At 45.8% G+C, this 22071-nt stretch overlaps 1 protein-coding gene across 1 annotated transcript in view; it reads left to right on the forward strand.

The window, feature by feature from the left end:
• Window positions 1-22071, forward strand: part of LOC130015899 (vacuolar protein sorting-associated protein 33A-like) — a 115214-nt gene that overhangs the window by 8147 nt on the left and 84996 nt on the right. Inside the window, 8 exon segments of the mRNA XM_056106644.1 lie at window positions 321-596; window positions 679-790; window positions 948-998; window positions 1847-2043; window positions 2145-2193; window positions 2399-2533; window positions 2675-2764; window positions 2870-2940. Coding sequence (XP_055962619.1) covers window positions 321-596; window positions 679-790; window positions 948-998; window positions 1847-2043; window positions 2145-2193; window positions 2399-2533; window positions 2675-2764; window positions 2870-2940 — 981 coding nt within the window.

Consider the following 22071-nt stretch of genomic DNA (forward strand, 5'->3'; position numbering starts at 1 on the left):
AATTTAGTGATATTAAAGACATTAAGGATGCTGTTACCTCCTGTGGCCCAACCGCTCCCTTTACTCTGAGCCTCTTAGAATCCCTTAGTGAGATCTGGCTCACCCCTAACGATTGGTTTTCCCTGACCCGGGCCGTTTTAAGCCGCGGAGATTATCTGCTCTGGAAGGCAGACTACCATGATCGTTGTCAGGATATGGCCCAGCGGAATCTTGCTGCGGGAGGGTCCTCCTCCTCCTGGGTACTGAGCAAATTCCTGGGTAACGCTCCCTTTTCCTCTAATGAGGTTCAGGCTCAGTTTCCCCCCGGCCTTCTCACGCAGATTCAGGCAGCAGCCTTAAAGGCTTGGAAGGGACTCCCATCAAAGAGTTCCGTTGTCACCTCTCTTGCCAAAGTCCGCCAGGGCCCTAATGAGCCCTATAATGACTTTGTTGGCCGCCTGGTGGAGGCTGCTGAGCGCCTCCTGGGGGGAGGCGACACTGATAACGACTTTATTCGCCACCTAGCCTATGAAAATGCTAATTCTGTCTGCCAGGGCGTCCTCCGTCCTCACAAACGGGGCAAGACCCTCTCTGACTACCTCCGCCTGTGCGCCGATGTAGACCCAGCCTCTCAAAGAATGGGACTGGCTATTGGGGCGGCCTTTAAAAGTTTGACCAATACTCCCGTGACCGCTCCAGCCAACCCTAGAGTCTGCTTTGGCTGTAACAAGCCTGGTCATCTCTGGCGCCACTGCCCAGAGCGGGGGAGGGCGCGTGTACCCCAGAAATTATGCCCCAAGTGTAAGAACGGGTACCACTGGGCATCAGAGTGCCGGGTTGAAGTTGCCTCTCGCTCGGGAAACTTGTCGCGGGGCCGGCCCCAGGGCCCCGTAATGCAGCAGGCAGCTGGGGCACTCCCCTTCCTTCCCCCTCAATCCCTCCCGCCTCCAGCCATTGTTCCGCCTCAGGTTTCGATTCCCTCCTGCACGCCATCCCAGGCAGCTCCAAATTGGACCTCCGTACCACCTCCCCCACAATCCTAACCCAGGCACAGGGACCTCAGCCCATCCCAGTCAATTTCCAGGGGCCCCTGCCTGCTGGAATGGTTGGCCTCATTATCGGGAGGGGGAATCTTATATTGGAGGGATTCCAGGTCCTCCCTGGCACTATAGATGATACTCTCACTGGCCAGCTTAGCGTTATGGCCGTGACCACGTCCTCATTCCTGAGTATAGATCTGGGTGCCCGCATTGCTGAATTGCTCCTTATCCCACCCAGCGCTGCCCCTGGTGCCACCGGCCCCCCGCCACAGGGGGTGTTCTGGGCTCAGGTTATACAGGAGTGTAAGCCACTCCTGACCCTCACCATCTTAGGCAGATCTTTCACTGGCCTTATAGATACTGGAGCTGATACTACTATCATTACTACCAGGGACTGGCCGCCAGAATGGCCAATCTCCCCCTCTTTAACACACCTGCAGGGGATTGGCCATTCAAAAAACCCGATGTTGAGCTCTGCTGAGCTCAAGTGGCGGACCCTCGAAGGAAAGGAAGGCCACGTCCGCCCCTATGTCCTCCCCGACCTGCCTGTTAATCTGTGGGGAAGGGACGTCCTGTCCCAAATGGATCTGATCCTAGTAGATACCAAAGGCCTGGATCTCTTACTTCAGCAGGGCTATCTTCCTGGCCAGGGTCTGGGAAGGCACTCCCAGGGCCTCACTGAACCCGTGATGCCCTCCCCCTCTGTGGGACGACTAGGACTGGGAAATTTACCATAATGGCTGTTGACTTGCCTGTACCCCACGCTGATAAGATTATCTGGCGATCAGATGACCCTGTGTGGGTAGATCAATGGCCCCTGTCCTCAGAAAAACTGGCCGCAGCGGAGGCGCTAGTGCAGGAGCAGCTCGCTGCTGGACACATAGAACCGACCAATTCCCCCTGGAACACGCCCATCTTTGTGATCAAGAAGAAATCGGGGAAGTGGCGGCTGCTCCAGGATCTAAGGGCAGTAAACAAGACCATGGTGGTCTTTGGAGCATTACAGCCTGGCTTGCCATCCCCCGTAGCCATTCCCTCCCTATGGCACAAAATCGTAATTGACCTAAAGGACTGTTTTTTCTCAATCCCCCTCCACCCTGCTGATCGCCCTCGATTTGCCTTCAGTGTTCCGGTTACAAATTTCAGAGGTCCGATGAAGCGCTTTCAATGGAAGGTGCTGCCTCAGGGAATGGCCAACAGTCCCACCTTGTGTCAGAAGTTCGTTGCGAGTGTTCTGGCCCCGGTCAGGGAACAATGGCCGGATCTTTACATCATCCATTATATGGACGATATCCTGCTTGCAGGCCCGCGCTCAGATGAAGTTATGCATTGCTGCGGACTTATGATTGACACCCTGACCCATGCGGGGTTTTCCATAGCTCAAGATAAGATTCAGATGAGTGACCCCTTCTCCTTCCTAGGCTTTCAGATCGAGCAGTCCAGGGTCAGAGTTCAAAAGGCTCAGCTCATGACTTCCAAATTGAGAACTTTGAACGACTTTCAGCAGCTGCTAGGCAATATTAACTGGCTCCGACCCTGCCTTAAACTGACACAGGATGATCTCAAGCCCCTATTTGACACTCTTCGGGGTGACCCGGATCCTAGTTCCCCCCGTACACTCACGGATGACGCCCAACGTGCCCTTGCCCTCGTAGAGCGCGCCATTGATGAACAGTTCATTGTTACCATGGACTATGAGCTCCCCTTTTCTCTGATAATCTTTGCGACCCCACACTCTCCCACAGGTCTTGTTTGGCAGACCCATCCCATCTCCTGGTTGTCTCTACCCTCAACTCCCAAACGAGTCCTCACTCCCTATTACTTCCTTGTTTCCTCATTGATTAGACTAGGGAGGGAATATTGCAGAAAATACTTCGGCTTGGAGCCGACCACCATCATTCAGCCCTACGACCGGGACCAGGTAAACTGGCTACTCCAGAATTCCGATGACTGGCCCATAGCCTGTGTCTCCTTCCAAGGACTCATAGATAATCATTACCCTCCAGACAGACTGATTCAATTCTGCAAGATCCACAGATGGATCTTCCCCACTGTCACTAGCAATAACCCCATCCCCGGGGCTCCCACTATCTTCACTGACGGATCTTCTAGTGGGATGGCAGCGTACGTGCACCAAGAGAACATTGTCTCCTCTCGCACGGACTATACATCTGCCCAATTGGTGGAGCTGTCGGCCGTTTGTAAAGTTTTTCAAGACTTCCCCCAGACAGCCTTTAATCTATACACAGATAGTGCCTATGTAGCCTTTTCTGTCCCGCTCCTTGAAACTATCAGCTATATTAAGGAATCCTCTCAGGCGACCAGTTTGTTCTTACAGATCCAACAGTGCATCCGCTCCCGCCGGCTCCCCTTTTTTATAGGCCATCTGAGAGCCCATTCCGGGCTCCCCGGCCCACTATCTGAAGGCAACGACAAGGCTGATCAGGCTACTCGGCTGATTGCAGCCTCTATTGCCAGTCCAGACCCCGTATCAGAGGCCACTAAGGCTCATGCACTTCATCACCTTAATGCTAATACTTTAAGAATGATGTTTAAAATCTCTCGAGAGCAGGCCCGACAAATCGTAAAACAGTGCCAGTCTTGTGTAACCTTTCTACCTACACCACACCTGGGAGTTAATCCCAGGGGGTTGGTTCCTAATGCACTCTGGCAAATGGATGTTACTCATGTCTCTTCTTTTGGACGGTTTAGATATGTCCATGTGGTGATAGATACCTTTAGCGGATATATATGTGCATCTGCTCAGACAGGCGAGGCCTCTAAGAATGTTATCAATCACGTCCTTTACTGCCTATCTGTCCTGGGGAAGCCGCAGTGCATCAAGACAGACAATGGCCCGGGTTATACAGGGAAGAGGTTCCAGGACTTTTGTAAGAAGCTCCAAATTCAGCATACCACTGGAATTCCCTACAACCCGCAAGGCCAGGGCATTGTGGAAAGAGCCCACTCTACTCTTAAAATGTATATCTCCAAATTGATAAAGGAAAGAGACCTATATGTTGCCTCCAGCTCTCCTAAGACGCTGCTGTCCCATGTACAGTTTGTGCTCAACTTCCTAAGTCTGGACAAGGATGGCCGTAGCGCTGCAGATCGTTTCTGGCATTTTAATTCGAAAAACTCCTATGCTATGGCTAAATGGAAGGATCCACTCACGGCTCAGTGGCATGGCCCGGACCCAGTCCTGATCTGGGGCAGGGGACACGCCTGTGTCTATGACACTCGCGAGGGGGCTGCACGTTGGCTCCCAGAGAGGCTGCTCCGGCAAACGGATCTTATAATTCCTTCCAGGGATCCTAAAGACCCTGAGAAACATTCTCCCTCTCTTTCAGATGTCAGCCCCAGGGAACATCCTCTTGCCTCTGACCCTGACTCTGCTGACCTCATGGAACCTTCATAAGCCCTACGCTCTGCCTGCTGAACCCCACCGGGCAATTCCTATCTGCTGGCAAGTCTTCGCACGGGAAGCAGATGGAGACCGGAGTGTTCTTTCTCAGTGCGCCTTACAAACCCTCTCCTGGTTTCCTGACTTAGAGGTGGACTTCTGCTCGCTCATTCCCCTGTCCTGGCGTCCCTCCTGCCGGGCTAAGTGGGAAACAGAGAACTACGCCTGCCCGGGACATAAGAGGGTCTCAGGATGTGGAGATGCCACTGATTTTTTCTGCAAGCGTTGGGGCTGTGAGACCACCGGTACTGCTTCTTGGGTTCGTTCCTCCACCTCCGATTTAATCACTCTTTCTTCAGCACAGAGATATCCTGATACTATCCCATGCCAGCCCCCTGCGGGTGATCGCTATTGTAAGCTTCTTCGCATTTCCTTTACGTCTAATGGCAGGGCACTAGCCTTCTCGAGATGGGCAGGGGGTGGCCTTCTTTGGGGATTGCGTCTGTATGCTGGAACAGCCCCTGGTCTTCTCTTTGGCATTCGCAGGACCTTTCCCCAGTCTCTGCCCAGAAGCGCTACTCCGACGGAGCAGCCTTCCTTGACTCCCGCTAACTCTGCTGATTATAAGCCACTCCCCATCTGCTGGGAGGTGTACTTTGAACAACTACAAACATTCGACTCTCCCCGTCATGCAGTTTCCTCACTCATTCAGAAGCGATGCGCTCTCCAAACCCTCTCTTGGTTCCCTAACTTAGAGGTAGACTACTGTCATGTAGCTAATAACTACAGCACCCCGGTGCCCAAGTCAGCTTGTGTTTCCAGCTGGTCCATGCCACATTTCTTGTGCCCTGGACACACGTCGGATCCTGCGTGCGGGGATGACCGAGTTTACTTCTGTGCCACAAAAGCCTGTGCGTCCTCCAGCACAGCCGTCAGGGCTTTCGGCACCCGCCCAGATTACATCTCCTATTCTCACCTCTCTGCTCCCGCTGGTCAATCCAGCTGTCGCCCCCCTGCAGGCGACTCCACTTGTAGGAATTTTCGGCTTTCTTTCACCCTAGCAGGGAGAACCCTTCCCCCTTCCCGGTGGGCCGCTAACGGCCTGGTCTGGGGAGTCACCTTGAGTGGCTCGACCCCAGCAGGGCACCCGATCGGGTGGTTTCTCCGTCTTCGCCGCACGGTATCCCAAGCCCTCCCGGATGCACAGCCTGGTCCATCACCTTCGCCTCCCGCACTCCATCCACCTGTCGCCGTTACAACTCCAAAGATCAGACCGACACTTCCCACAACATCTCCCCCTTCCTTAACCTCCTCCCCGCCATTTCTGCCACCTCTCCCGTCTAGTTCTGTGGACGCCCTCAGGGCCCTAGTGGCCGCCTCCTTTGCATCCTTGAATGCGACTTCCCCAACACTTACGGAATCCTGCTGGCTTTGCCTTCAGCCGGCCCCCCCGTTTTTTGATGCTATTGGCCACAATGCTTCCTATGGTATCTCTCTTTCGCCTCCCTCGTCTTGGGGACCCCCTTTGGGACTTCGACATCCTCACCTTTCTCTATCCTCGACCTCTGGCTCCGGCCACTGCATCGGCTCCGTTCCTTCAGCCTACGTAAGCCACTGCACCCGGATCACTCCAGACCCGCGTTTTCCCCCCACCTCCTGGGTAACCCCGACCGAGGATGCCTGGTGGCTCTGCTCAGTGACAGGCCTGACTCCTCATCTCGCTGCCTCTGTTTTTGACTCATCTTCAGAATTCTGTATGACTGTTCTGGTGGTCCCCCGTATTTTGTATCACCCAACTTCCACCCTTTATGATTACTGGTCCCCGCGCGATGTTGCCTCACCCCACCGATCCCGCCGTGAGCCTGTCTCCGCCATCACCATCGCCACCCTGTTCACCCTTGGCCTTGCAGGCGCCGGCACAGGCATCGCCGCCCTGGCATCTCAGCACTCCGGTCTAGCTACACTTCGCGCTGCCGTGGATGCCGATTTAGAGCGCCTTGAACAATCCATCTCTCACCTCGAGGATTCTCTGACATCTCTTTCGGAAGTTGCTCTTCAAAATCGCAGAGGACTGGACTTGCTCTTTATGAAAGAGGGGGGATTGTGTGCTGCCCTGGGGGAAGAGTGTTGCTTTTATGTTAACCACAATGGAGTGATTAAAAACTCCATGCGTGAATTAAGGGAAGGTTTAGAGCGGAGACGTCGGGAACGTGAGTCTTCTAGCTCTGGGTGGGCCCTGCACACTCTACTTCCTTACTTGTTGCCACTCTTGGGTCCCCTGACTGCCCTTTTATTGATTGCTACTGTGGGCCCCTGCATTTTTAATCGAATTACCACTTTTGTTAGACAACAGATAGCTTCTCTATCTGCCAACCCCATACAAGTACATTACCACCGCCTGGCAATGGAAGATGCTTCCCTGGACTGTGCGGCCGCAAAATCTGCTGCTGCAGAGGACAGCTCGCGGGTCGTAGTTGATTGGACCCATCCTTGAGTTGTTCTTGGCCAGCTCTCCCGCCCCTCTCTGATCTGACACTCTGGGTATGAAAGAGTCGGACTTTACCCTATTCCATTCTTCTCAGCCGCTAGGTGTCTGGCAAAGCACTGCAAGGGAGGCCTCATGGCTGCTTCCGACTCCCTGTGGAGTACACTGGGCCTGCATGGAGGTTTCCTCTGCCTAGCGCTGGCCCTTTTCCGCGGCTCCCCTCCACTAGTAGGGTGATCAGGGGAAAACGGGCTTTTTCCACTCTCCTCCCCTCCGCAAAACAGAGGTATTCTGGATATTTTGGAGGGACCCAGTCAATGCTCCCCCTAGCTGGCGTCTTTTATAATAAAGGAAGGGGGAGATGTGGGAAGCTGGCCCTTTAACTGACCAAGGCCTAAGTGCCTGTATGGTCATCCTGACCTACGACCCCACGGCAGGCACAGCCTGTGCTATGTATGGTCATCTTGACCTACGTGACCCTGCAACAGGCAAAACCAGTGCTATGTATGGTTATCTTGATGTATGGTTATCCTGAGAGAACATCTGTCATGGCTGTCAGTAATAACAAGAAGTAACTATCTCGTGTCTGGTATGTGATGCATGTAAATTTTATAAATCATATGGACATGGCTCTTTGTGTATCTACCTCATGTCTGGTAAATCATATGGACATGGCCCTTTGTGTAATCACCTCGTGTCTGGTACCAGATACACATAAACCTTGTAATGCATGATAGGTGAAAACAAACCTTCCTAACCATATATGGGCACGACCTTTTGTGTAGCTGCCTCACTAATGGATATATACCCTGATTGCCCCCAATAAAGCCCTGTCCCTTTTTCTCTCTGTTTCTGAGCTGCATTCTGTCTCTTGTGTCTCGTGTTCATTCGGTCGGTCCTTCCCAGCACCTACGGATCCTAGGGCCACCTCCGCAGGCCGGAGAGTGGTCTGGCGGGGCCCCCCGCAATGGTGGAGGTAGTACAGTACAAATCATTTCCTCTTAGTTTCTGAGATGCTAATCTGGCATGAATTTTTCACATCACATAGTCATTGGGTGACCTATATGCATACATACCTGAAAAACTGTTTATGAGACCCAGGCTTCCCTTAAACAAGAGGTGCTTGTTTACATGAGTTGATGAACGTTGGTGGTTTCATGGGAGAACCAACTGCCATTTGCTGAGGATTGTCTTTCTCTTTCCAGTGCCTAAAATGAGCTTGCTTCCAAGGCATTACTTAAATGAAATGAAGAACTGAAGAATAATAATTGATGCAGGACTGGAGCAATAGTACAGCGGGTAGGGCCTTTGCCTTGCATGTAGCCAAGCTGGGTTCAATCTCTGGCATCCCATATGGTCCCCTGAGCACTGCCAGGACTAATTCCTGAGTGCAGAGCCAGGAATAACCCCTGAGCACTGCCAGGTGTGACACCCCCCAAAATAATAATTGGTGCAACAAAACTGCCCCCACCATGGAGGTAACATTTGAACTCAGCTTTTAAAATGAAGACATCCATGAGAAGAGAAGCCCATAAATAACTAATAACCACTCTTAAAAGGCCTCGTCTCCAAACTGAGCTGTGACTGGATAGGAAAGGTATGACTAGATAGTGAAGCTGATAACTAGATAGTAAAGATACCTTTATTTCCTAATTCACCCAGGGATATGTCAAAGATATAAATGGGAGATATTATACAGTATATGTGCTGCCGAAGCGAGCACAAATATAAATATAAGCGAGCATAAATATAAAAGTATAACCTCAAAGCTGGTGATGTGGCTTAATGGTAAACTATAATATACCTTGCATGCAAAAGATCTGGGTTCAGTTCCTTGCACCAAAATTCATATACCCACATAGACGTGTGTGTGTAGAGTATTGAATGTATTACTGTATTTTTCCCTTATTATAGGTTAAGTTTCAGTTGGTTCTTCACAAAGCAAATGACAAATCATCAGTTGAAATTAACTCTATAAAATACTAAAAGGGAGTGCTTATTAGATGATACATAGAAAATAATTTCCTAGACTTATTTTAATGGTAAAAATTAAATGAAATAGCCATTCTTTGCCTTTAGTAGACAGCAAGTATCCATAAATGTGATAGATACAAGTAAATGTGGTTTGAATGAATAGGGAGTAGTTAAAATCACATTTTTATCAGGTAAATCTATTCACCTTATGTGTATAATCTTAGCAGGAGTTCGCCTGACTCTGCCATAATAACCACTGAGAGCTTGAAATAACTGTTCTCTAGATTCTCTACTCTTTGCTGTCCATCATGTGAGATTTTTTAAAAAGTTTCCACTCAGCTATTTTTGAAAGTCTCAGAACTTTATTGTTTTTCTGGTTCATTACCGCAAGTGTTCAAAGGGTAATCATGGTTCAGTGGTCAGCAGTCAATGATCATTCCTCTCAGTGCTCAGGGGACCATGCTATATTGGGATGTAACCCAGGCCTCCTGCTTTCAAACCATGTGCTCATATTTAGAGCTGTGTCTCTACCCTCAACCTTTTAAGTCATTTTTGTGGGGCTGGAGTGGTAGTACACCGGGTAGGGCATTGGCACGCAGCTGACCTGAATTGGATCTCCAACATCCTATATGGTCTCCCGAGAACCACCAAGAGTAACCGCTCAGCATTTCCAGATGTGACCCCAAATGTCAAATAAATAAATAAATAAATAATTTATATTATAAATAAATAACAGAGGATCCAGTGGCTTTCAATTTCTCTATCAGACTATTCTTTGAACTCAGAACAAGCCACTCATTGGATGCTTTCGCTGATAGCTCTCTTGGAAATAGATCAAATTTATGCTCAAGCCAAAATGTGTGCATTCCTTCCAAAACCTGCCCTTTCCTACTCCCATCCAACCATTTGTTCTAGTGAAAATGTATCCACCCCGAAACCTATCTTTTTGAGTGGGTCGAGTAAAAGGACCTTTTAGCAACAGGCCTACAGATAGGAAGATACTGTACCTGTGGCCTAAAAGCAACAACCTTGTCTGCATGTGCACAAGAAGGAGTTTATAGGAAAAGAACAAGGATCAGCCTTGTTCAAGGTGAATGGCTTAACCTCTGCACTATTTCTCTGGTTATTTTAGATTCTCTTGAAGGTAAGGCTGTGGCTTATTTTTCTTTGTACCTTTATTTTTCTTTGTACTTTTGTCCAATATGGAACCTGAAATGTTTTATATATTGATTAAATTTTGGTTGAATATATAAGTTATTATATATTGGATTGAATGATATGGATTGAATATTTATTTAACACAGTTACTGAGCACCTGTCACATCTTAGTGTTGGGGATCCCAGCTCTCTGGCACACTAGAACAAATATATTATTTTATTATTTTTGGTTTGGGGTCACACTTGGCAGTGCTCAGGGGTTACTCGTAGCTCTGTGCTCAGGAAGTACTCCTGGTGTGCTCAGGAGTCCGTACGGGCTGCCAGAGATAGAACCTGGGTCGGTTGCATGAAAGCCAAAGGCCCTCCCCACTGTACTATCACTCCAAACCCCTAGAACAAATATGTTAAAGAAAACACGTATGTTCAAATTTAGTCAAAGATATTCCAATTATTAGCAGATATACCAACTGATGTTTGTCTGTTAAGGGGATCAGCGGGACGATAGGGTAATGGAATGATGGTGCTGAGTTAGAAAATTCTCACATGGAAGATGTCATTGAAATCAATAATGTTTGAATGGTTAGGAAGATGACAAAAGTGAAAAAAGTGTAAACTCGACCTGTCGGTTCGTTATGTAGGTATGCAACCAAGTAAACAGTGCTCTCTATGACAATAAGCTACACATTAGAAGACATGACATGGTGGTTGTTTTTATGTTCTGTAGTGGCTCTGAGTTCAGATGAATAAAGTGATTACTTTTATTATTTTTTAATTTATTTTGTCATTGAACATAATGTTAGACATGGGTTTCCTATAGGTGATGAACCTGAGGTCTGTTCCTTTATGACTGACTTGTTGAGAGTTTTTAGGTTTTTAATTTATTTATTAAATCGCCACGAGATAGTGACACCTTTAATGTTAGAGCTTCAGTCACACAATGATCGAAAACCAATTCCTACACCACTGTAGCTTTTCCACCACCAGTGTCGCCAATATGTCTCCCGCCACCCCCACTCCACCACACCCCTGCCTCTATGGCAGGTAGTTTCCTTCTTACTTTCTCTCTCTACTTTGGGATATGATGATTTACAATACAATTCCTGAGAGGCCATTATGTTTGGTCCTTGGTCAACTTTTGGCTCACATCGCCTACCCCAAGCGATCCTCCAACCATCACTGACTTGGTGGTCCCTTCTCTATTCCAGCTGCCTTCTCCCAGAGCACTTGAGGCAGGCTTCCAACGACGGACCAATCCCCCTGGCCCTTCTGTGTACTCTCAGTAGCTTGCCAGGCTCTCCGAGAGGGGCGGAGGAATCGAACTCGTGTCGGCCGTGTCGGCCATGTGCAAGGCAAATGCCCTACCTGCTGTGCTATCGAGCACGGCAATAGTGATATTTGTTAATCCTATTTGCAGTGCTGCTTTGTGAATAAAAATCATTTCAACTTATAGATCCCAACATATTAGTTGAGTATTGTATTTATCATTGGAAGGAAATAGATTTGCAGGATCAGAAGTTGTTCTTTACTTACTGAAAAGGGGGAAAGCATAAGCATTGAGGAGAAGACCAGCTGGGCCTGAATTGTATCAATATTTCTATCAACGTCTAAGTCCACCATCTTTTTTGTCTGTTTTTTGTTTGGGGCCATAACTGGCTATGCACTCAGGGTTCACTGCTGACAGGCTGAGGTGTCCATCAAGGGTGCCAGGGATCAAACCTGGGTGAGCCACGGGCAAGCATTTGCCCTACTTGATGTACTATCGCTCCAGCCGCTAAGTCTCCCAGGTTTTGTTTTCTGAATTGTCCAAGGGAAAGTTGTGTTGTGGGTAGTTCTGTTCACTGTTGGAATGATAATCTTCCAAACAATGATCAAGTTAGGGCTAGAGCAATAGTATAGCAGGAAGGGAGTTTGCCTCGCACAAGGCCAACCCAAGTTCGATTCGCAGCATCTCCTATGGTCCCCTGAGCACCACCAGGAATAATTTGGAGTGCAGAGCCAGGAGTAGCTCCTGAGCAGCACCAGGTGTGACCCCAAAAGTCAAAATAATAATAATAACGAGAAAATAATTGTAAAAAACCCCAATGATGAATTTGGGAGTGAGAACTCAGGTTCATTCTTTAAAAAGCACTGAACATTGCTATTTGTCTTGAATTTTGGGTTGAGTTCATTTAATGAACTTGTTTATTATTTTTAATATGCTTTTTTGGGCAGTCTCCGAAACTCAGGACCTACTCCCAGCCCATTACTTTAGATTTCACTCCTGGTGATAATATGAGGGTTGGAGTACTGGGGATTGAATCCAAAATTACCTCATACTTGAGCAGAGGAAACCTATACTATGTTTCTCTGACCCTCATTTGTTGTAAAAGTGTTAATACATACATGTAAAATATCTAAATAGTCACCGTACATAGAAAACATTCTTTAAATTCTTCTGTTATTGGAAACTGTTACCATTTCTCAATTTATTTTTTCTTTCATCGGGGAAGAACTTCAGGGAGTCTGTAACTGTAAGTTCAGTGTTCTAGATCTCTTGGGTACAGGGTGAACCCAATAATAGTTACCACGTGAAGAGAAGATTCCAGAAGAGGGAAGACCTACTCATCAGATTTCTACACTCTTCTGGACCTTCTGTTGTCATTAGCACAAAAAAAGTGCTACCCTAAAAATTTAGAATTGTGTCCTGGGTTGCTATTGGCCTGACGTCTCTAGGCTGCTCACTTATTCATTAAATATGTGTTGATGCAAAGCATGATTGGTGCTGAAAATACAGTAGTAACCAGAGTAGGCTCAGTGTCACAGCATATGGAATATTCAGTCCAGAGCAGAAGTTGACTGGATGCGTGGGTGCCTGAAACATGAAGTTCATGTGATTGATCTGTGCAACAGAAACTTAACAACATATGTCATTTACTTATTTAATGAGTAAATGAGTAATTACTTATTTAATTAAGGGCCACACTCAGGGTCCAGGAGCACCACCCTCTGGAAGACTACATAGTGTTGGGTAATCAAACGCACTGATGTGAATAATGCTGGGCACGTACTCTACCTCATGAGCCGTCTTCCCAGCCCTGTCTATTATTTGAGAGAGAGGTTAAGCCACACCTGGCAGTGCTCCGCCTGGCTCTGTGCTCAGAGATCCCTCCTGGCATATGTGGCATGAGGGAGTTGAACCGGGTTGGGCCATGTGCAAGGCAAGTTTCTTAACTCCTGCTCTTTCCATCCCCACCTGCATGTTAGTTTTGATTGAAGGAGCGTTATAAACATGAAGCCAAATTTCTTTTCCTCCTTTTCTTCAAGAAAAAAACACAAAAAAGATAACTTTTGTAACGTGGTTACCATAGTGTTAGCGCTTTTTAATTCTGAACAAGGTTACTGCACCTTGACTACCCCCAAAGTGCCAAAAAGCCTCCACCACTGGCCTTGTGTGCCTTTGGGTCCTTCTGTCACTTCTACTTTGCCTCTGTTTCTGCCTTACAACCCCCTCCCCCTGCTGCTTGCCGTTCTTACTTTAGAAATCGAAAGCCAAAGATTTGTTATCACTTGATATTGTCTGATCCCTGGTTTTGTTTCTCTACAGATCACAGTTACTGACCCAGACTGCAAGGGGCCTTCCCCAGGTCGTCACTGTAAATTTATGTCTTCTTGTCTGCTTAAATAGGAGCAGTGGGACCTCATGGAGACAACTTGGTAGAAAAGATTCTATCAGAGCTCCCGCAGTTTCCCGGCCACACGAGTGATGGGATGGTCAGCATAGCTGGGCTTACAGCCCTCCAGGCTGAAGACAAGAATCATAACATGGTCACACCGGGCTGTCTGGCACAATCCCAGTGAGTTATCTTCCCCTCATCCTCCTCACTGTTCCTTTTCTTTTTCTCTCCGAGGCTAAGCTTTCCTCTAGAAATGAAACATCAGCCTGCTGGAGAAATTTGATGGATTTCATGTCGGAAAAAAAAGTCACATTTTCTTAACTTTGAAAGAACCATATCCTTTAGCCAACACTGAGCCACAAAGCATGGGGTTTTGCAGCGGTATCATTTAGATGTAATAGAAGCTTGTTCCCAGGGTGAGTCAAGTTAGTATATAAATCTCCATTTCATAGACAATTTCATATGGGACTGAAGATAGGCTTTCCCTTTCCCCAATGGGCGTTCCTACCGTGCCAAACAACAGCCTACGCAGCTGTGAGATGCTGCCGTCTCTTATCTGCACGTGATACGCTCTGGGGCAGCAGTGGCCAAGTTTCGATCTGTGTGTGTATTTCTTCTCATGGTTAGACAAATCACAGCAAGATGATGGTGTGCTTTCTGTCATGCAGTTTCTAACATAAAAGAACATTTCTCGGCAAGGTTGACAATGAAAAGGTACAGTACTGATCGTCTCCACTTTGTTCTTCAACAATTCCTAGGAGGGGAAAAAATTAATTGGGAGGGGAAAAATATATCTCAGAATATCTGTTTCTCATCTCCATGTTTTTTTAATTTTTGAACAAGACAAGACCTCTGGCGTGATCATGTCAGTGCTTCACAGTAACAGATGCAGTGGGAATTTCCTAAGATGGTTGGAATTAGATTTTTCCTCTTAACTTTGTGTTCGTATTTTAAAACTTATTTCCAAAACTCACAGGAAAACAGAATTTTCAACTCTTGAAATTTACAAGGTAGTTTTCTTTTGATTGTTGTTGTTCTGTGTTTGTTTTTTGTGGGGAGAGAGATATTTATTGAATACCAGGTATGTGGGGAAAAAGACAAACTTCTGTCCCCAGTCTTTTTTTGTTTTTATGTATAATATATATAGATACTTACATATATATGTTTATTTATATATATGTCTATATATATTTTTGCTCGATTTGCTCGAGCGGGCCCAGTAACGTCTCCATTGGAGATTTTGTTGTTACTGTGTTTGGCATATCAAATACATCACGGGTGTATATATATATATATATTTGGTCATACTGCAACTTGAGCTTGACACACACATACCAGCTAAGTGTTCTGCCACTGGGTCACATCCCTGGCACCTTTGTGCGCATGATAAAGAGCACCGGCCATGTGCTCACCGTGGCGGCACTTATTCCAAAACATACACCTCAGAAAGTGTACCGAGAAATAGCTGTGAATAGAAATACTTTTTGCTCATTAGTGATCCCTTAAAGTGTTAATTATTATTATCTTTATTGAATCACTATGAATTATAGTTACAAAGTTATTCAGTATTAAAGTTTCAGGTTTACAATTTTCCAATTCCAACACCAGCCCCTTCTCCAGGTTCTTCTTCCCTCCTCCAGAGTCCCCAGTGTCCTTCCCACTTGTCAGTCTGCCTCTGTGGCAGGCACTTTCCCCTCCACCATTATTCTAGTGTTCCCTTCCCCAACTTATCCCCCTCACCCCTGCTCCACAGTAAGCTTCATGCTGAAGACCACTTCTCCTGCTCTTTGTTTCTCTTGCCTTTGGGCATTTGTTATTCCTATGAAGTTTCTTTATATCCCGCGTATGAGAGACCATTCTGAGTTGTCCCTCTCCCTCTTACTAACATCACTCAACATGATAACACTCTGATCCATCCACTTAGCAAATTGCCTGACTCCATCTTTTTCTTATGGTTGCGTAGTATTCCATTGTGTTCTGTGTATGTGCCACAGCTTCTCTGTCCAGTCATCTGTTCTTGGACACTTGGGTTGTTTTCAGATTTTGGCTATTATGAATAGTGCTGCAGTGAACGCAGGGGTGCAGATGTCTGTCTTGCATTGTGCTTTGGACCCTTGGTATGTCTTCCAGGGAGTGGAATTGCTGAGTCATATAAAACTTCAATTGCTAGTCTTTTGAGGAATGTCTTTATTGTCTTCCAAAAAGTCTGGTCCTATGGACATTCCCACCGGCAGTGAATGAAGGCTGCTTTCCCCCACATCCTCTTCAATACTAGGTTTTTGTGTTTGTTTGTTTCTTTTTTTGTTTGATGAGTGTCGGTCTTGCTGCTGTAGGTGTGATAGCTCATTGTTTTGATTTACGTTTCCCTGATTATTGATGATGTAGTGTATTTTTTAAAACATGCATTTTGGCCATATGTATTTCTTCTTTGAGGAACTTCTATTTATTTCTCTTTCTCATTTTTGATAGAATCAGATACATTTTTTCTTGTAGAGTTCTATTAATGCTTTATATGTCCTGGATATTGATCTTTTATCAGATGAGTGATGGGCAAATAATTTCTCAATCTGGGGGCCTTTGTTCTGGTCATTGTTTCCTGTGACGTGCAGAAGCTAATTTTATGTACTAATTTTATATAGTCCCATTTGTTGCGAAAGCACAGTGGGTCGGGCGTTTGCCTTGCACGTGGCTGTCCCTCTCGGAGAGCCCAACATGCCACTGAGAGTATTGCGCTCGCATGGCATATCATATTCGATATTCCATAAACAGCACCAACAAGTCTCACAATGCAGACATTACTGGTGCTCACCCCAGCAAATCAATGAGCAACAGGAGGACAGTGCTACAGTGTTACCATTTGTTTATATTTCGTTTCACTTGCTTGGTCAGTGGCATTTCCTTCTTTAAGTTGCCTCTAGCTTCAATGTCGTGGAGAGTTTCTGCCTGTGTTTTCTTTGTCTTATAGATTCAAGTCTGCTATCAAGGTCTTTGATCCATTTTGATTTGATTTTTGTGCATGACAATTGAAAGAGGTCTGAGTTTATTTATTTTTTTTTTGCACATGATTGACCAGTTTTCTCAGCACCTTTTTATCAAAGATTAACTAACCATATATATACTCAAGGGTCTGTTTCTGAATTTTCAACCCTATCTCATTGATTTATGGGTCTGTCTTTATTCCAGTGCCATGCTGTTATAATTACTGCTGCTTTGTAGTGCCTTTTGAAGTTGTGCAATGCCTCCCATCTTCTTTTACCCCCAGGTTTACTTTGGCTCTTGGGAAGGGGTTAGAGAGAGAATAAAGTGGTGATTTTTAAGGCTGACTGTGAGTACTGCGAGGCTTGAACAGAGCTGTATTCCTGAGTCCAAGCACAGCACCGTACTACACACTTGATTGATATTATCAGGAGTGTCCCCTGAGCGTTGCTTGGGAGGCTTCTCCACCCCCAACCTCTCAATATGTAAAATAACATTCTTACCTTCAAGGAATGATTTTATCATTGGGGTAGTGATGTTTTGCACACTTTTCACAATAAAAAAGAAAGAAAGAAAGACCCATAATCATGGCTTATGGGTCTGCGCCAGATTATAATTTCTGCAAGTCAAGTGTTAGTTGAATGTGCACTTGGCAGAACTGTGTGAACCTTATGGAAATGGTGGTGCTTGAACTCTTTCCAGGGATTTAGATAAGGAGAGAAAAGATCCTTGAGAGCAATCATGGCCTCCTAAGCCAGGCAACTTCGCTTCACTACCACTGCCATCATCTCCATAAGCACTTCTCAGGACTGAACTGTGTGCCAAGAGCCCTGGCAGTTTACCTTTGGAAATTCATATACGTTTTATAATGACTTAAAAATGTAGGTATTGTTCTTCTCCATCTTGCAGGGGAGGAAACTGAGGCTGGGGTGCATCAACTCACATAGTTAAGAGGATACAGAGCTAGAAATGGAGCCCAAAATCTTGACTACAGAGCCATCTCTCTCAAATTCTAGAGTAGCTCTATAGGAGTCAGAGAAGAGCAAGGCTCATGGGTAGCTATAAAGAGATAATGAGATGAGATGGGGTGAGGCTGGCTCTTCCCTCCCACAGCCCAAAGAGACCCCAGTCACCACCCACAAATGGACCCTCTGGCTACTCAACAAACTGCTTTGGCCATGATACCAGAGACTCAGAAAGAAATCTTGGAACCCAGCGGCTTTTGGCAGAAATCCCTCCAGATCTAATTGTTAAGATTTCAGAAATCCAAAATCGTTATTCATGATCAGCAATAGAAAACAAATTGCCTAATGTTGCCTTTTCCGCAGATGTGAGTACAATCCCAAATAATAATGGTGGGTCTGGTGTCGAAATATTGAATGTAATCAAAATAGAGAGAGAGTAATGAAGAAACCATCTGCCACACAGGTAGGGGGAGGATGTGGGCTGGGGGGTATAGTGGGGGTTTTGGTGGTGGTAAATGTGCACTGGTGAAGGGATGGGTGTTTCATCATTGTATGACCGAGACTTAAACCCAAAAGCTTTGTAACTGCTCTCACGATGAGTCAATAAATAACTTTAAAGAGAGAGAGAAATAATGAGATATTAAACAAATATAAAGTTACTGTGTGATTTGATTTTAGGAGTTCTGTCCATTCAGCATAATTATAACATAAACAACAGAAATTATTCATCTTGGCCAATTGCAGCAGAAATGAATATTGCAAATGGAATGGAAACAAAGGAAGATTTTTTTTCCAAAGGAAGGCTTTTAATCAGATTTTGGAAAGGACAATACAGATCCAAGGATTGAGGAACTAAGAACTCAACAAAGGTTTCTCCAAGGCCTGAATATTAGAGAGGCTGCATTTTAGCTGCTCTCTGTGCGGAGTCCTCCATCATCCTTTGAAGATTCAGATTTCAATCAATAAGCTAAGATTGGCCTCTCTTGGGTCTTATGCCCACTCTTTGCCCAGCAGGCTTTGGAATGGTTAAACAAAGGTTTTCATACTAACAAGGTTTCTATACTAATTTAACAAAGGTTCCTATATTAATAAAGGTATATTATAACAAGGGTTTCTATACTAATTTGACCTGTCGTCCCCTTTCAGAAAAAAGAAAAAAATTAATCCATTGCACCCCTGGGAGTACTTGGTGGAGCACGCAGGATCAGGGCCAGTCCAGAATGGCCAGCCAAACTTCATAGTTTTTCAATTATTTTATCAAATAGCCATGAGATAGAGTTACAAGCTTTCATGTTTGCGTTACAATCATAAAATGATCAAACACCCAACCCTCCACCAGTGCACATTCCCCACCACCAATCGCCCCAGTACATCCCCCCTTTCCCACCCTCCCCCTGCCTCCATGGCAGACCGTTTCCCCATACTCTCTCTCTACTTTGGGGCATTATGGTTTGCAATACAAATTCTGACAGGTTATCATGTTTGGTCTTTTATCTACTTTCAGCACACATCTCCCATCCCAACCAATCCCTCTAACCATCATTTTCTTAGTGATTCCTTCTCTATTCCAGCTGCCTTCCCCCTCCGTCTTCCCCACCATGAGGCAGGCTTCCAACTGTGGAGCAATCTTCCTGGCCCTTGTGTCTACTGTCCTTGAGTGTCAGTCTCATGTTATCTTGTTTTATACTCCATAAATGAGTGCAGTCCTTCTATGTCGATACCATTCTTTCTGACTCATTTCACTTAGCATGATACTCTCCATGTCTATCCACTTGTAAGCAGATTTCATGACTTCATCTTCTCCTAACAGCTGCATAGTATTCCATTGTGTAGATGTACCAAAGTTTCTTTAACCAGTCGTCTGTTCTCGGGCATTCAGGTTGTTTCCAGATTTTGGCTATTGTGAACAGTGCTACAATGAATGTATAGGTGCAGATGTCATTACTACTGTGCTTTTTTGCACCCTCGGGATATATTCCCAGAAGTGGTATTGTGGAGTCATACGGAAGCTCAATTTCTAGTTTTTGAAGGAATGTTTGTATTGTTTTCCAGAAAGGCTGGAGCAGTCGGCATTCCCACCAACAGTGAAAGAGCGTCCCTTTTTCCCTACACCCATGCCAGCACTGGTTGCTTTTGCTGTTTAGAATCAAACCTCATCTTATTGCCCACTGTAATTTTCACCAAGTCCAGGAACTTGTTGTATTCTTCTGCCAGTTCATTGGCTTTAGTTACTTCTATTCTACCTATTTGTGAAACTATTCCTTAATTGTCTTTGACCTTCTTATGTATTTAGTTTAGCATAATCACCTTAAGTTCCATCTGCTTTGTCCGAAATGGCACAAATTCATTAGTTTGCCTTTGAGTATATCTAGCCCAGCTTCTTTATACAACCACAGTCATTGGGAATTTAGGTGGAAAATGGGAGTGCTGTATGCTGTTCGACTATGAGGGGGTGCTTATAAAGGTCGCACTTTAGTGAATAGTGAGACTGAAAATCCTGGCTGTAAAATACGAAGAGAAAATGATAAGGAAAAAGTCTGAGGCAGCAATTTGGAGAAAAATGGTAGTTTCTTTGCAGTTGCTTGCAAGGCTGAGGATTATACTTTTTTTTGAAAGAGAAATTGAAATAAATTACAGCTTTCTAAGTATTTCCATCAAAATAACAATTACTTCTATTGTCTCCAACATCATTTCCAGAAGCTTCACAATGAAATGAGTTAGCACGAAAAGTTAGTACAGAAATGCAAAAACAGACAGGCTCTCTAGCATTAAATATTTTTCCTGCAATGGGATGATCTTTTTAAATAAGTCTAGGGCCAGGACAATAGCCCAAAGGTCTGGAGCACATATTTTGCACGTGGGAGACCGGATACGATTCCCAGCACCCCACGTTCCCCTCAAGAACTCCTGGGAGTGATTCCCAGAGCATCAAGCTGGTGGTAGCCCCTGAACACCAGGTATAATCCACAAACCAATCCAAACAAGAAATAAAAGTACCAGTCCAAAATTGTGGAGTAATAAGGAGGAGTAAGCCTGGTGCATCACCTGGAGTGGCCCTCAAGAAAAAGAACAAACTAACCCTCAGATTCACGCCTCTTTAAAGTGCCCCTCCCCCTCCCCAGGACCCTGAGCTGCAGAAACACCCTTCACCCCTTCACCCCATTGGCTTTGCCATGGGGCCCCAGGGCATGTGTTTGACACAAATGGGCTTTATTTATTGGAAAAGAGCCTCTGTTTGCAGCAATGGGGAAGTGTGAGAAATTCCTGAGTTTGTTCCTGGCACCTTGGGGTCAGGGAACATGGACCGTGGGGGTGGAAGTACCGATAACCCCGCCCACCGCCCCACGTGGTTTGATGTCTGCAATCTACAAATTCATCTGCTCTTGAAACAGCCCCTGCGCTAAAACACTGCCAAGCAAAGCCTTTGGGCAATTGTACTGGAAGAGCAGAGGAGAGGAGAGTCAGCACAAAGGATGCCTCAGATGGGAATAAAAGTCTAATCCTGGGGCAGAACCCATGGCACTGCGGGGAGGACCCAATCTTGCCTGAGACTGACCTGGGCTCAATCCCTGGTGTCCCATGTGGTTCCTAAGCTCTGGCAGGAGTAAGCCCTGAGCACAACTAGGTAGGACCCATAAACAGAAGCAAAAAAAATTTATAAATCAAACATTATTTAGCAATACAGACTTTTGAACCCAGTGGCAGCAGTAGAATCTGCAGTCTTATTACTTCAGTAAGAAGACCGTACGACCAACCAGAAAAGTGACGACCAAAAATTCTGTAGTGACCAGATCTGGAAGGGGAAGAAAATAACCACTTTTTCTGTACACAAATTTTTCTTTCTTTTTTTTTTAAATGACATGCTAGGGGCTGGAATGATACTACAACGTACAACAGCCTGGGCGTTTGCATATTTAATCCCCAGCATCCCATATGGTCCCCCATGCACCAGCAGGAGTAATTCCTAAGTGCAGAGCCAGGCGTAACCCCTGAGCTTCGCCGGGTGTGACCCAAAAAGCAAAAAATAAAATAAAATAAAAAAATGAATAACGTGCTAGTGTTATTTTCATTAAAAACTACATATTCCCTTGCATGTAAAAACGTTGTTGTTTTTTTTTTTTCACTTTTATCACTCTATGGGGCTGGAGTGATATCACAGCGGGAAGGCTCTTGCCTTGCTTTTTGTCTGACTCAGGTGTGATTCCCGCACTCCATATGGTCCCCTGAGCACCGCCAGGAGTGCTCTCTGAGCACAGAGCCAGGAGTAAGCCCCGAACACCGCCAAATGTGCCACCAAACAAAAAGAACTATCTTGTTACAGATTCATTTTCTGCATTTACTGTTACGACTCAGGAGAACAAAAACTTCAACCAGAGTACCAGGAGAAAAAGACATAGTTCCACAGGATGGAAAACATCTTGAACTGAGGTGGAGCAGA

Source organism: Sorex fumeus, unplaced genomic scaffold (genome assembly GCF_029834395.1).
Source record: "Sorex fumeus unplaced genomic scaffold, SorFum_2.1 ptg000137l, whole genome shotgun sequence".
NCBI classification, from domain to species: domain Eukaryota; kingdom Metazoa; phylum Chordata; class Mammalia; order Eulipotyphla; family Soricidae; genus Sorex; species Sorex fumeus.